The sequence below is a fragment of the Phasianus colchicus genome, chromosome 1, assembly GCF_987193195.1.
Source record: "Phasianus colchicus chromosome 1, bPhaCol1.hap1.1, whole genome shotgun sequence".
Lineage (NCBI taxonomy): Eukaryota > Metazoa > Chordata > Aves > Galliformes > Phasianidae > Phasianus > Phasianus colchicus.
In genome coordinates this window covers 69,727,989-69,744,530 of record NC_143436.1, presented here as the reverse complement: position 1 = coordinate 69,744,530, position 16,542 = coordinate 69,727,989, and the positions used below count along the sequence as shown (strand labels likewise).

The 16,542-nt window shown below is 39.2% G+C and overlaps 1 protein-coding gene across 5 annotated transcripts in view; it reads left to right on the top strand.

Annotated features, from left to right (window-relative positions):
* SCUBE1 (signal peptide, CUB domain and EGF like domain containing 1) overlaps positions 1-16,542 on the top strand; it is a 202,773-nt gene that overhangs the window by 48,296 nt on the left and 137,935 nt on the right. For all 5 annotated transcript variants that reach the window (XM_031597213.2, XM_090146961.1, XM_090146972.1 and 2 more), the window contains exon 4: positions 5,871-6,005. In XM_031597213.2, coding sequence (XP_031453073.1) covers positions 5,871-6,005 — 135 coding nt within the window. The remainder of the gene's footprint in view (positions 1-5,870; positions 6,006-16,542) is intronic.

Genomic DNA, 16,542 nt, shown 5'->3' with positions numbered 1-16,542 from the left:
AGTTCTAGGGAAATCTGGTATTTTATAATATCCACTGATCATTTTAGAGTGATTTTAGTAGTCATCATCAAGTGTTCTTGTTTTCAGTATTCCATGTGTTTCTTTTTTTTTTTTTTCCTGTAAAATGTGCTTTACTTGTCAAGGAAATATAATTTTCCTCACTTTGTTTTTTTAATTTATACTCTAGTAAACACTGTCTGCTGTTGAATCTGTTTGTTTTTTTTTTTTTTTCCAACTGGATTTTTTCTCAGCGAAGGCTCTCTTGAAGTTTTCTTTAACCACATTAGTGAAGTACTCAATTCAGGGGTTGGTGTTCTTTTTCTTTTCTTCATCATGTTTTTCTGTTTGTTTCTGAACGTGGAGGGCAAAAAGAAGAATTTTTGCCTTTTGTGTAAAAAGTGGAGAATTTGAGATGTGCTTTCAAATTCTTGGTGAAGGCTGATGTCAGAATTCCTGAAGATGCAAATCCATGTATATAGGTATTGGTGTCTGTTTCTTCTAATGCTCCCCTTGGTGTGCTTGTACAAAGTTGGTCTAAGAAAGTTGGTTTGACAGTTATTTCAGTCAACAGAGATTCCTGTTTTCATAGCCCTCTCAGCTGATGTAATATGTCAGTTTCTCATCATTAACATGTTGCTACATGTGTGACCATTCCAGCAGAAGTGCCTACCTACATCAGCTCACCTGATTGCATTTGCTTACCACCTACATGGCAGGTTTACTCTTCAAGCTTCCAGAACTTTCTTGAAATTAGATCTTCCAAGAGCCTCATGGTGCATGGAGGGCATGGAACAGAGAAGTGAAAATGTGTTTCATATATTGCTGTCATTAACATTAAATGCTAGAAATGGGTAGTTTTATATGTAATATACTGAAGTAATTTGAATTATCTCTGCAGTAATATTTGTGTGTAGCCACAGCTTAAGTTTGATGAGGTAGATAGTAGAAGGTCAAGGAGAATCTGTAAGATTAAGAGATACAGAAAAGACAAGTTAAAGGGAATGAATATTAACTGTTTCTCACCATAATGGCATTAGGGGACATGTTTGCATTCAGGCTATAAAACATCAAGTTTGATGGAAAAAATGTGCTTTGAAACCCAGTTAAATTGCAGAAATATTTGCCCCATCGTGTTGGGTACAGAAGGGTTTAGAAGAATTCACAGAGGAAAGGTCTGTCAGCAGCAATGGCCAGCTAGTGCTTTAGGAACATCAGTAGGTACGTGATCACTGAAAACAGGAGGGCATGTCACCTATAGGTGTGTCCCATCTGTATACATTCCTGCATGTCCTCTACAGGGCAGCATCAGAGATAGGATGTTGGGCTAAATGTATAGGAATAACTATGACTATGCTAAATGAAGGAATGTGATTTTTATGAGATTTTCAGTCTGCTTGCTGATTACAAATACTCATAATATAATGATTTTAAACTTCCAAAATTAGATCTTCATGTTTTCTGAGCTTGACATTGCTAATAATTTCTCTTACAAATACATATATCCTTAATGGTGTTTGATTGCTAACTTTTGAGAAAAGTCTGTAGTAGTGCTATCAGTAGTTCATCTCTCTATTGCAGTGTTCTGCTTATTGAAATCTTTGAAATATTTCGAAGAATCATGTAAAATTCATAGGATTGGCTCCCTGGCTCATGAGTCTTATTTTCAGAAGTCTCCAAAAAATGCTATGGTAAGTGAATTATACCATTGCTCCTAAATGCTTTGGAGCCTTCGAAGATTAAACTCAGATTTCTGAGGGGCTCGAGTGCTTACAAGAATTCAGATGTGAAAGAGAAATGTCAGAAGAGGAGAACAGAAGATCATGGGAGGAAGTGGGCAGTGGACATCCTGTTCTTGTCATTTACTCTATATAACGTTACCACTTCTGTATCTTCCTCTTGCGGTTTTAGTTTCAGGTACCCTTAGCAGACCTTTGTCCCGCATATCCAAAGAGGACATTTGGTCTGAATAGCTTTTTTAGGCCAGATACTGAGGGAAGCTCAGAGCCAGATCAGGGTGAAATACCAGTGGAGCTAGTTTGAAAAGTTCATCAGATAAATTAGATGAGAAACTGAAAGTATTTGTTTATTTAATAAATAAAGCATCCATGTTTATCAGCTGTAATGTTTCCTACTCTTTGATAGTGTTCCACGCTACCATTCTCATAGAGAATCTCATATTACTAAGATACACAAGTTTGATTATGTGAAGGCAATGGGCCAAAAAGCTAGAGGTCTTATGCAAATTCAGGTATGCATTAATTAGCATCATGCTTCTGATCTATCTATCTATACATGCACATATACATTTGTATATATACATACTTCATCTCTCCCATTTGAAAGATAATACTCCTTTCCCAGCCTCTCCCTGAGCTAACCTTTCCCTTACTCCTTATTGTCCTTGATGATGACTGGCCAATCTGAAGTCCGGGTCTCCCTGGGTACACTATGGTTTAAGCCCTGTCTATATAATTCTAGCCTCTGTGCTGATTGCCGTTTTATTTATGTGTTTGTGTTGGTGAGAAGTAGTTAAAGGCTGTAGAAACTGAGCTTCTGTTTTCTAGTTGCATCCATCAAGAACCATCAACGTATTTGACAGACACAATAATGGGATGGTTCTTCGAGAAGAGTGTTAGAGAGAATAGCGCCTAAGGACATGTATTTACTTTCTCCTATTTTTTTACCTCTACTTGAGGATGAGAGTTGGGGCAGATTATGTAGGATAACCATCTGAGCTCAGCTCAAGTGAGAACCTTTCTTCATCTTTTTATGAGTCTGGTTTAAAGTGGCTTGCAGAAACCTTGTTCCAGCTTCCACTTTGGGGTCATCAGTAGGATTCTGAGATTCAGCTATCCCATAAGTGGTGCATAATGAATTCTGGGAGCCAGTGAACTATCAGGTGGTGAGGCCAACCAAGATGAGAGAACTTAGGTCTGATAAAGAGCCTAAGAAATGAATTTGATTTTCCAGATATCAGTTTAAGAGAAGAGAGAACTGCACCCACTGCCTCGAGGCTGCTGCCCCCAGGTATTGGTTCTCAATAAGATGAGCAGTGTCAGCTGATTTTATGCAAAAGGTTGCCAAAGAAGAGATGTCTGCTCTGAAAACCATGCTTTTTTAAGGAGTAATAAGAAAAGTGAGCTTTGTATTCGTGCTCAATTTAAACATTTTTAAACAGAGTTTTGCTGGGGTTTAAAGCAGATGATCAAGAGAAAAAGATTCTGCATCGTCAGAAATGACTTTTTGCTTGTATTAGTGTTAGGCTTTTGGATGCAGGTCTCCAGCAGGTGTAAAGTCTCAGACAAAGTGACAACAACTAAAGCTGCTGAGGATCCACTCTGTTTTTCAAAACAGTCAACAGCCTGATTTGACATCTAGAGCCTAACAAAACTGAAGCCAGAAGAGTTTTATTGAAAAAAAGTTGACTTCTTATTTTGATGTTTATGTGGAACTTAAATTGCTAGAAAGTCTTGTCCAAAATGTAATCTCACATATGCTGCATTACCGGTGTTTACATGTTCTGCTGGGTAAGTTCAGCTGCATTGAACAAGAGTTGCACAAACAATGGAAGAAAGAAAAAGCCTCTTTGGCAGCTACTTCATTTTTGAGCATTGAAGAATTTCAGATACACGAAGGGATTATTGTGCCTAATCTATCAAAGCTTGAGCTCGTTGGAGTCGAGAGCTTCTTTCCTAACTTCAGAAGATTTTTTACTCCATTCTCTAAACTGGACTAGCAGTGGGCTGATGTTAATAATGATATTATTCGGAAGAAAGTTTACCTAGAATATAATTCAATAAATATGTTTCGGGTAGCTTGGCCAGTAGATTGCTTGGTATGGTTGATATTATGCAGTACTGCCTTTTAAGACTGCAGTAATACTGAGTGATCCAGAAAGCCTGTTCCTAGTGTAAGACCTAAGAAAAGAAGGTGCTAATCCTGCACCACCAGGCCAAGATTTAATGGAAGTCATGTATTATGGAGTTACTGATACGGTAATCCTAGATCCCAGCTGCTCCCTTTCTTCAGCTCCTCCCCTTCTTTAAAATAATTTTGAGGCAAGTGAGATGAAAACAATTGGAAGAAATTCTTCATAAAGGATTTTTAAAGAGTTTTACTTGAAGTTAACATTTATTCCAGCATACGGGCTTGAGGATTGGTGGTAAATTAAGCTCTCTCTCCGTGGAAGTGGTAAATCACTAGCCTTTACAATCAAGAACAGAAAATAATGTTTATAAATCATTGCATTTGTTTCAGATTATTCATCAGAGCTGGAAGACAGTAATTCAAGTTGCTTTGTGATACTGTAAACAGAATGCTTGGAATGTAGCATGCTTTGTAGTAAAATTTTGGGATTTGTGCATGTATCAACTGAGACTTTTTCTTTTAAGAAAGTGAGTATTTAGCTAATCTTCTGGAGAATCTAGATTTCAGTTTGCTGTTTGAAAGGAACTAGTTTAAGTTGTCATTTTTGGGGTAGCACTGCCTGCTAATTCGCCGATGAAGTTTCACAAAGTTGTCTTACTTATAGTTTTCTTCTCAATTTGAAAGCATTGTCTTCATGTTTGCTTTTCTTGATAGTGCTCTAATTACCCTAGAGCTTTCTCTGTTTCTGAAAAAGAGCTATAGTTTCTGTCATCTACATGAGGTGTAAGCAACCCACCAGCACTAACAGCAATAGTAAGTTTAGCTGAGCAAGCTGCCTGAGCTACTTTATGTTCCTGTATTAGTTACCAGCAAGAGTTTCTCCTTGTGCTTCCTGGCCTTGCCTGGAAGAGTACTAGCAGAAGCAGCTTGGTTTTACCTCAGTATATTGTGGCCAGTCCTGCAGGAATTAATTTCTGCAGGAGCTGTGCCAGCTCTTCTGAGGTTTTCAGTGTTGTGGATCGTTTATTCAGCTTTGCTGTGTTCCTTTTCCCCCTCCCCCTCTCCAAAAATAAGAGCAAAACATACACCAACACATTTGCTGACATGTTGGCACATCTGGTGGAATAACTAACTGGTGGCAGTCTCCATTAAAAAATAAAAATAAAAACATGGATTTCTAAGGTGGCAAGTAACTTTTATACAAAGAGAAAATTGAAAATGGATGTGATACGTCTTTTATGAGCAAAACAGGAGTTGCAAGGTTGAATGTGAGTCAGATATCATTTAAGTGTCAGTGTTTTCCCAATGCCGAAACATATGTCTCTGTTAAACACAACAGCATAAAAACTTTTATGCTCAAGGGACCCTCAAAACAGCCAGTAGCTAATGCTGCCTTTGTGGTTTTATATATTTGCCTATTAAAATGACAATACGGACATGGAACATTTAGATTTAAGAAGCCTTCTTTTCATTAAACAACATTAAACAAACTGACAAAGTAGGGGGTTATGACTCCAGTAATTGAAACATGCTGTTCTGTTCAAGACCAGAACTCTATAAAGACTCTTTTCACCCAGTAATGCCCTTTGTGTTTGCCTGCTACCCCTGCTAGAAATTACTGTAGGCCTGAAGTATGTCTTTCCAAGTGAAGTGGGAATGACAGTGTGCAACACCACACTTGGCAGATGGGGTCATAGCCTTTTTAGGATGTTAACATTCACTGTGCATTGGAAATCAATTTGCAGCTCAGAGTGCATGGAGTCTTAGCTGGACCCCCCCCTCTATACTGTTGTTTTCATTGTTGGTTTTTTTTTAGATGCTAACTTTAAACCTACAATGCAGGAAAAAGAAGTAGATGAGTTAATTTGGATTAATTGTGATGGAGTCCAGGTAGTTTTCATTATCTTAATTTACAGTGTGCCTTTTTATAGATTCCCTTCTCTTCTAAATGCATGTTCTATAATAAGTCTATTATGCTGTGTTTCTTTTTGCTTTTCTCCTAGACGTTGATGAGTGTCAGGATAACAATGGAGGGTGCCAGCAGATTTGTGTAAATACTATGGGCAGCTATGAATGTCAGTGCAAAGAAGGCTTTTTTCTGAGTGATAACCAGCACACCTGCATTCATCGCTCCATTGGTAAGTGTCTGATTTTGTTCTTTAGAATAATCGTGTTCAATTAGAGTTGCAGAAACTGTTTCAGAGGAGTTATTTGCTGCTCTAAAGCTGGCTGTTTGGAATTTGTTGATTCCACTGCTACCCAAACTTAAAACATAACCATAAATAAGGTAGAGGAAAAGGCTTTAGTTTGACAAAATTATACATGAATCAAACAGCAGGCTCTTGGGACAGGCAGAGAAGAGATTTTCAACTGGCAATTTTCTGCTTCTTACTTTCAAGACTCAAAAACTCGTCTGTTTATTGCATGGTAGCTCACCCTTTGCCCATCCTGTAACTCATGGCTTCCTTGCAGACTGATGATGGCTGATACTATGTCGGCGTATCGTTGTTTGGTTCCGTACCCTATGTAGGGTGGCTTAGAAAACAGCTTCTCTGTTGCCTGTGCATTAGCAGTAGAACTAAAGAATCCCTGCTGCTTATTTCGACTAGAGTAAGCAGCTCTCCCTTTTCTACACATGTCAGACACAGAAGACGAGTTTGAGTGGAAAGGGAGAAAAGAAAACAGCATAACTATAAATCTTCGCAATTAAGTGGGCTCTTTATGTGTTCATTCAGACTTCTGGTGACCCTGGCAGCAATGGGAATATATTGTAGCAAACTCATTTACCAACAGGCAATACAGAATGACAAAGTAGCAAGATGAGTCTGGTGATCAACAACGTAAGCATGCTGTAAATTTCAACAAGCCAAACAAATTGTTCCGAGCTGTTTTGAGTCACTGAAATTAAGCAGAAAATCCTACTTGAACATGGAGTTTGAATATAGTCACCCTGTTTACAAAGCTTTGTAGTCTAGCATTTCAGAAATGTAAATGTACTACTGGCACTGTGTGCCTGTTTACATAGAACTATGTAGACAAGGAAGAATTTCGATTTTTAGAAATATGAAACTCCACAATATCTTCGCAGGTTCACATTTTAGTGTGACTGTTAAGTTTTAAGCAGCTGAGGTATTTTGATTTTGACAAGAGCATGAAATTAATCACCATCAGCTAGTGTATTTTAAAGATTGTAATCTAGTAAGTTTTTATTATCTGTTTCAACAAAAATTGTTCAAATTTCTGTCCAGCATAAAGTAACCCTGTCACAAAGTTATCCAGCAGAGCAAGGAATAGTAGCTGGAGGCTTAATGAAAACCACTTGCAGAACACTGCGATGCAATCATTATCTCAATTTGCACATTATAAAAATTCCCAGTTGTAATAAAAGAGAATTTAGTTATCTGAGATGGAAACTAATGAAATAAATGAAAAATGAGGCTCTGAAGGTAAAACTTTTTTGTAAAGGATAGATTTATTGAGGGAAATAGGTGAGTTTTTATTGCAAAGAAGATTTCTAGTTAGCAGGAAGGACTGTGGAAATGGATTTGAAAGCTGAATTCTTCATGCACTTAATACATATGCAGGGGAATAACATATTTGTGTTAACTTCTTTACAAGGAAAACGTAAAATAAGACATGGCCATTTAATTTGAAGTAATATCATATTATTTAGAGAACTGGAAAAAAACCACTCACCACCAAATAGACCAGTCGTGATCACAAAGTGTTTTATGATCAGAAGTTTTGTAACCTTTGAAAACTAAGTGCCAATTTACAATAAAAGCAAGCATTACATTGCAGAGTCATGATCTCACATACAAATATATTGGGTAGATGTGCTGGAGGAAGGGGATGAGACGGAATGATCTATTTCAGTTGACAGAGGTGACTGAACTGCAAACAGTAAACATTGCGTGGTGAGAAAGCAAATGGCTTTTTTAATATCTGTGTTTACACACTTTCGTCTGTCTCACTTGTAAGTGCCTCTACAGAGAATGCTGGAGCACAGAAATATCAAAATACTTTCATCAACACATTTAGCTAGAATTGTGCCTTGTGCTAAATTGTATCCATACCTCTGTTGGTAAACAAGGCTGAAGTGGATGCAGGCATAATAAACACATAGCATTGCAATCCAAACATAAATGTGCTGACTTGCCAAAGCACTTTAGCAAGCTTGTTGACTTTGAGTACAATAAGATCTATTAATTACAGTGGGATTACTTTTCTGTCTCTGGAAAATGCATGTGCAGTCACACAATCCCCTAGTCTCTTCAAGGACTTAGCTAGTATAAAACAATCAGTCGCGAGGTTCTTCATTCATCTCACTGCCACTTTTTTTCCTCCTGTTTTCAAATGCCTTAGCATAAGGGAAGAAGCACTGCAAGGTGCTTAGGATGCCCTTGAAATTGGTGTGAGTTCAGAGTGGAAGGAGCAGCACCAACCTAAGCAGTGAATGCCCTGCCTGTGAAGCAGTTCACCTTCCTCCACCCCCAGCAAGGCTTCTGCTGCTGACGTGCACTAACAGCTGAAGGAGTGGTATCTTCCAGTATCAGGCACTCTCTTCCTGATTGTCAGCTACTGGAGAGAGATGCCCTGGGCCTCCTCCATGGTTTGCAGGGTGCATTTCACCACCATGTGCCTACCCACAAGCTGTGGTTAAAAGCCACACTGGAGTTTATGGTAGGGGTTTTTAATAGCGTCTTTGTGTCCCAGAGGACATGTTTGTTTGCCATCTAGAAGTCTTCTCATTATTTCCTGTGGACAAGAAGGATTAATGATCCGCAGAGAAATACATATTTTATACCAGCAAGAGGCCAAGCTGACATTAAAGTCAAGACAAACCCTGGTTTCTTAGTATTTGCTCTATTTCACAGCCTCCATTACAGGCCTTCTGATTTCTTATGTTTAGTCTCTGCGTCTTTTGGGAGGAGACTATGCCCAGTACAACTTAGCTCATTTATTTTTACGTAAAATTTAATTTCCCTTTGCTTAGTCAGATTTCAGTACTGGTTTACTTACAGTAATGATGGCAACAACAGGGAGGGAGAATTGGATGGTGAAGGATATGGGCAACTTAGCAGTTGTTTATCTTAGTCGTCTTAATTACCAGCGTTGTTGTGCAAACTGTGAATTACACCAGAAAAACATTTGTGTTTCCTCATGTCTTAAAAAGAAACCAGAATAAAACAGCTGTTACTGTATCATCTCCAGCTCCAGAGGGAGCATGTGCTTAATAAATGTGAAGATTAGTATCATGTGCTGCAGCTGTGACTGAGTCAGGTGAGTGGCTTACAGCATGGATTCCCTTCGTTTGGTGATAAGACAAAAGGGTCAGTCTGGCAAAGTCTCAGGGCACATCCTTAAAGCCTTAGTGATATCAAAGTTGGTTAAAAATCTGAAATGGGCCTAAATGTATCAAAATGTACAGAGTTTAGCTATATGCCGTTAATGACCCTGAGGTTCAGAATGATCAGGATGTCCTAATTGTATTACAGCTGTTAAAGGCATTGTGTTTAAGAGCACGGGCTACAAACTGCCTCTCCAACCAAAATTCTCAGCTGAAATGATACAGAAGGCCTTCACTGCCCCACTTCTAGAGAGCAAATCTCTAATGCACAAAGTGCATTTGCTTATAAGCCAGATACTTCAGGAGTTCTGTGGCTAGGAAGACTTCTGCCTTTTTAAGTTCTGTGCTTTGGATGTCTATCAAAAGTATAGTTATATTAATGGTCTTACATCTGCTAATTGTTTACTGCCAATATTTTTATAAAGCTAGTGCCGAGTATGCTAAAAAGGCAGATGCAATTAGGAGTGGTAATGTTAAGTGAGGACAAGAAGAGGGGAAGATCAACCAGACTACAGAAGTCTGGAAATTATGATGGTCTGGTCAAGTGGTAGAAAAGCTTTTTGCATGGTTGTCACCATCATTTTCAAGCCTGTTTAAAACAAACAAAGAAACAAAACATTTGACATATCCCATTAGACTTATGTTCTTAGCAGAGCTGGGAATTTTGACACATAAAGTCAATCTACAGTGATTTAGCAAATTACAATGCTACGGTCTCACAAGCTGTGTCTCCTTCTGTGCAAGTGCAACAGTCTAGTCCCAGAGGACAGAGAAGCGTGCAAAATCAAATTGTCTTACATTTGTGATGGCCTAATGTACTTACTGTGCTTGTGCTTATGGTAACTTGTAAACTTGGTTATCTGTTTAAACTCTTGTAAATTCTGTAGTTGCAGCATAGGAGTACAAAGGTAAGCTGATATCACCTACACAGTTCCTTCTTGTTCTGAGAACTATAGATTAACCTTTGTTCAATTTTTTTTTTCTCCTACTTTCCATGATTTGTTTTTACTCCTTACCTATTTTCTTAGTTTGTAGGATTCCACAGCACAGAATAATGTGTTAGGATTCCCTGGGAGGAAGCATGCTCACTGTCCAGTGCAGGAGAGGTCTGCAGTTTGGGTTTCTGAACTTTATTCCAATCTTATGTGCTGGTGCCTAGTAAGACTCTGAGCAGAAGGTTATTGTGACTTCTGTGAATTTCTGCAATGCGCTGTAGAGGACAGAGGTGCTTTTTCTGCAGAAGCACAATAATCTATTCATATTTAGATTAATGTGAAAGGGTGACTTTAAATAATTATGTGCTGCCAGCACCGTTCCAGACTTCATGAAATACAGCATTTCTCATCTGAACTATGAAAGCTCTTTCATGATGATGTAACAAGTTAAATTACTCCATTACTTTCAGTATACTTGCCATAGCTACCTTGAGTACAGGCATCCCATTCACTGAAACATAGTCTTATTTGTCTTTCAGAATTGGAATCCTAATATGATTGTAAAGTAGAGGAATGTATATAAATTTTAAGGAAATTAATTCATGTGCTTTTAGATAATGTAATAAGAAAACCTTTCAGGCACTGTAAGTTTTATCTGGACAAACATACTGTGATCTTGGAATTTGTTTCCTAAAACTGCTGCACACAGCATGACCTGGCTGTAATAGAAGCTCATTTGTTTATATGTTCATATGATGCATTTTGAATAAAAAGTTCAATTGATGAACTGGAATATAAGATGCAGAGTGTATCCAGGAAAGAAAAAGCTTAAGAAAGCATTTTGAATCTCATTGTACCCTGTTAGAAGTGTGAAACCTTATAAAAGTGTGTATAACACACAAAAATTGCTGCACTTTGGCTTCAGAGATTCTCCCTTGCTCTAGCAGTCAGCGTGAAGAACACCTTGCGTTTGCTTTTCTTCATTCCTTTGGAATGGAAGAACTTTTTAATTCGACTGGAGGGAACACGCAACAGCTGACAACACCTGATAAAGGTAAACAATCTCACTTAGGCCTGACCTTGTATTTCTCGTGTGTTGGTGATTTGGCACAATTAAGACTAGTAAAGCTACACTGGTATAAACTTAATTTAAGTGCAGTCTGCCTTATGTTCAACTATGAGGGTAAGCAGTAACTATATAATCATGAAAACAGTATTAGGTGAAAGATTAGGATTAGATGTGAGAGTAAGTAGTCTATCCAGAAAAATGTGCAAAAGGAGGTTTTGTTGTACAGTATCATCATTGTCAGGAACCTGAGGCTGCAGTTTTCCTTTTATAGTTAGGAAAATGAGGTTGTTAACACCACGGTATCATCTAAGGCACTTGTGGCTGTGTCTGAACTACAAGATAGATTCACTCCATTAAAGCAGCTGTAGTCCTGTTCATCAAAGCAGTCCAAGTGGAAACAAATACGTGAGGAAATGGTGAAGGGTGTGAAATCACTATGGAGTTTCAGTATATCCTGAGCTCAGAGTTCATTAGAGCCGTGTATGCTTTGCTGCAGGCCCCTGTTGAATTCCTGTGCACAAATTGAAACCCATTTCATCCTTATACACCACAAACCAAAGACTATGGTGAAGTCTCTACATACTCTTAGTTTTATAGCTGACTTACCTTCTGAAAGAAGAGTACTGACTGTTCTTTAAAATTTTCTGAGGCTTTGATTTAGGTTTGATTCGGAAAGTTGATAAAATTTTGCTAAGTATTCAATACCTGCACTGCTTTGCTTCTGCTGAGGTAGGTTACACTAGTAAACAGATTGATTATCTGGATACAGTGGGATGAGTTCATCAACAATGAAAGCAAATCATTCTTCCAACACTTAGGAAGTCTAGCAAATTGCCAGATGTTGCCAAAATCTGTGATTGAATTTAGAATGTGGTGCAGAAGCTGTCCTGCATATAGTAGTCCGTGATCAGAACGTAAACACTTTTTAAACAGATTAGATAATAATTAAAATATATAAATTGGTAAATAATCAAGAAGTTGTGTCCAAGTTGCTCATAGTGTTTGCACACAGTGCTTGAATATCTTCAAAGACAGATACAGTTGCATGTTCCTGACTAAATGGTAAACTAGGACGTGCAGATAAGTCCTCAGTGAACCAGAATCTGAAATAGTGCAGTAGTTGTTTCTGCATGGCTCCATTGCCAGTGCCTTTTGGTATGGAGGGGATGAAAGTAAAAGGGGAAAAGAAGTGTGTAAGAAATAACGAAGCTGGAGATGCAACAAAGTGTGTCTTGGAAAGAGCAGCTGTTTGAAAGACCCCGCAGCAGCATGACAGGCAGCCAGCTTGCCGGGGGAGCAGGGAATTTCTGTGTTAGATCAAAAACCTTTCCACACCTGTGTGAGAGAAAGTGTGGCAAACAGCCTGTGGCTCAGCTCCTGACGGGCAGTGCTGACAAGATGGGAAAGCTACACGCACGAATGGGAAAACACACTGGAAAGTAGTACATTCAAAAAAAAAAAAAAAATTAGAGTGAAAATACGCAAAGAGGGCTTTCACACTCAATCACTCAAAAACATTGGATGTGAACCAATGTTCTGTTCGTACTGTCTGCTCCGGGTATATCAGGATTACACCAAATAAAAGAACTGGTGTGTTTTTTAAAGCTTCTAGCATCCATTTGACTGAAACATCAGGTGAGAAAGATCTGGGAAGAATATTAAGCCAGAATGTACTGGAAAAAGCTTGCATTTGCACTGCATACAACAAATGGACTCTGTTTTTAGCGCACCATACTTTGAATTTGTTATGTGTATCTCTTCTGTGCCATCAGGGTTACTGTAATGAATTATTGGCCCAACTCTGAATGCTGTGTAAAGATGCTCAGTGTCTTTCATACCTACTGTAGTGACTTAAGGGCCTCCCAGTATTTCTCTTACTGTTTTTCAGTCTGTGGAGAAATCAGCCACAGACCATATTGTAGGCACTGTTTCTCTTTTCAGGTATTCATGACATCTTACAGATTTGATTCAGCAGGAGCTCTCCAGAGGCTGATACTGATACTGCAGTGTGTTTTTGGCTGTAAACCAATAGGAATTCAAGATATAAATGCTAAATAGCCGATCAAATATACCTCCTGCTCTTCTATATCCTCCTGTATATAGTATGCATACTATGCATTTAATGAGTTCTATTTATTATTCAAATGCATGTACTTAGATGTGAAGTTGCTCTGTGCTATTCTGAAATAATTTAGGAGTTAATGGAAATGAGAAGGATGATCCTTGCATTTAAAGCAGTGTATATTTTCAAACATAACAATGCTTGCATGATTGGCTAAGCTTTACATCCTTGAAGCATCAAGGCAGTGAAATAATTGTTGCTGTTCTTGACGTTACTTTCTTTTTCTTTTTTTTTTTTTTAATATTTCAGCACCAGTCAAGAATAGGGCCAGATTGTGCTAGAGCTTAAACAAATTTGGAAAATTTACAGCCTGAGTGAATAAAGCAGACACAGGGCAGAGGACAGGACAAACATATAGCCACAGTGAATTCTTTCACAGCAGAAATGCTGCAGTAGCCCCAAGAGATATTTTTAAGAGGGAGCACAAACAGAAGACAGGAGTGAGAGAGGGGCATATCAGCTAAAAGGAAGGTAAGAGGAGGAGTGAGAGAGATACACAGCCAAATGGGAGTAAAGTGAAGTGGAGGAGACTAAATCAAGGCAGAAAAGAAGTTTGAGGATCAGTTAGCATAAGGTACTCTCAATCACACTTAAAAAGTCATGGCAATCAGGTGAGATCCCTTTTGACTGGAAAAAAAGGTAACATCACACCCATTTTTAAAAAGAGTAAAAAGGATGACCCTGGGAACTACTGACCTGGCAGTCTCACATCTGCTGGGAAAGATCATGGAGCAGATCTTCCTGGAAGCTGTGCTAAGGCACATGGAAGACAGGGAGGTGATACGGGAGAACCAGCATGGTTTCACCAAGGGCAAATCCTGCTTGACCAACCTGGTGGTCTTTTATGATGGTGTCACTGTGTCAGTGGACAATAGAAGATGATGTCATCTATCTCAACTTCAGTAAGGCCTTTGATACAGTAACCCATAGCATCCTTCTCTCCAAATTGGAAAGATATGGATTTGATGGATGGGCTGTTCAGTGGATGGAGAACTGGCTGCAGGATCAAGTCCAGAGAGTGGTGGTCAATGGCTTAATGTCTGGAGGGAGATCAGTGATGAGTGGTGTCCCCCACTCATCACTGGGTCAGTGCTGGGACAGATACTCTTTAATATCTTTGTCAGTGACACTGATGGTGGGGTTGAGTGCACCCTCAGCAAGTTTGCTGCTGACACCAAGCTGTGGGGTGCGATCAACACACCGGAGGGACAAAATGCCATTCAGAGGGACCTAGACAGGCTTGAGGTTCAACAGATCCAAATGCAAGATCTTGCACCTGGGTCAAGGCAACCTTCATTACCAAGCTGGGGGATGAGAGGATTGAGTGCAGCCCTGCTGAAAAAGACCTGGGGCTACTGGTGAATGGGAAGCTGGACATGAGCCAACAACATACCCTGACAGCCCATAAAGCCAACTGTATCCTGGGCTGCATCAAAAGGAGCATGGCCAGAAGGCTGAGGGTGGTAATCCTGCCCCTCGCCTTTTTGCTGGTGAGGCTTCACCTGGAGTACTGCATCCAGATGTGGAGTCCTCAGTACAGGAGAGACATGGACCTGTTGGAGTGTGTCCAGAGAAGGGCCACAAAAATGATCCATGGAATGGGACCACCTCTCCTATGAGGACAGGCTGAAAGAGCTGGGAGAAGAGAAGGCTGCGAAGTGACCTTATAGAGCCTTTCAGTATCTAAAGGAGAGTTATGTGAAAGAAGGGGACAGACTCTTTAGCACAGTCTGTGGTGATAGAGCAAGGAGAAATGGTTTGAAGCTCAAAGGGGGTAATTTAGGTTAGATAGAAGGGGAAAGTGTTTTACAGTGAGAGTGGTAAGGCACTGGAACAGATTGCCCACTGATGTGGTGAATGCCCCATCCCTTGGAGACTTTCAAGGTGAGGCTGGATCAGGTCCTGGGCAACCTGATCTAGCTGTTGTGTCTCTGTTCATTGCAGGGGGGTTGGACTAGATGGCCTTTAGAGTTCCCTTTCAACTCAAAGGAGTTTGTGGTTCAATGATTCTAAAATCTGTACATCTCTATCTCCTTAATTCCCTTGCTCACTAATGGCCATTTATTTTCTGTATTCTCTCCCTTACTTTTCTTTTTGTTTAGTTGACTCCTCTTTAAAGTATACTATAGTCAAACTACGCAAACCCAATCAGTGTATTGAAAAACTTACGTTATTCTCAATGCTCTCAAAGGGTCACATGCTGAGATTGCAAATCAAACTCGACAATCATGCACAAGTGACAGAGTGATAGGCCTCTAGGAGTTCAAATCCTTTGCTTTCCAAGGAGCCAAGAAATGCAGAGAAAGTGGCATTAACTATAACAAGGAGCAAGGCACCATGTGCTGTTGGAGTTCATTACCCTCTGAACTATATTTACCACTTGTAAAAGCATTGAGCTTGTGCAATGAATCAATTTACCTGCTTTCTATGCGTAATACATAGTATGATAAAGCACTTTCAAGAGGCTGTACCTGACTCACCAAAATTGAGAAGCTGCTAATATTTTTTGTCTTTTGTTCCAATATAAAACATTCACTTTTGAGTGAAACTAACAGTATTTTGTCTCTCCTGGATGTGAAGCACCTCCTTTAGAAGTTCTTCTTCGTGGTCATAGCCATTTAAAATCACAGAATGTGCTGTGTAAGCCAATAGTATCCAGTACTACGTGGTGTGAGCATTATGTTATGCTGATGATTTACCCGAGCTGGCAGGCTTTTTCCCTATAGGTAACATGGGCTTAGGAAAATATAATAGCTGCTCTCTTCAATCCATATCAAACTGCAAAGCAGTAGACAAGCTAAAATGAAGAGCCTCCTTACTCAAACATTAATTTTTGACAGAAATTCACATGATCAGTGTTGACATTTCAGTATTTTGAGTAGTGACAGTTGGTTATTTGAACTGACGTTTGGAATGCTAGAAATACCAATATGGGGAAACCATTATATAAATAGTTCTTATGACATGCATTTTTCATTCTATCTGCATTAGAAGTGAACTGCTAGTTATTTGCTCTTCTATTCACTAATTAATTAGAGGATGTTGAAGGCATCTACAAGAACTTCCTCAGGACTTTAAACCCCCTCTGAAGTAGGAGCTATTAGATGATGGTGCTGTCGGTATGTAGGTATAATCGAAAAGTTAAATAGTTTGCCTAGAAGAGACTCAAGATGGCTATAGAAATCTCAAGAGCTTTCCA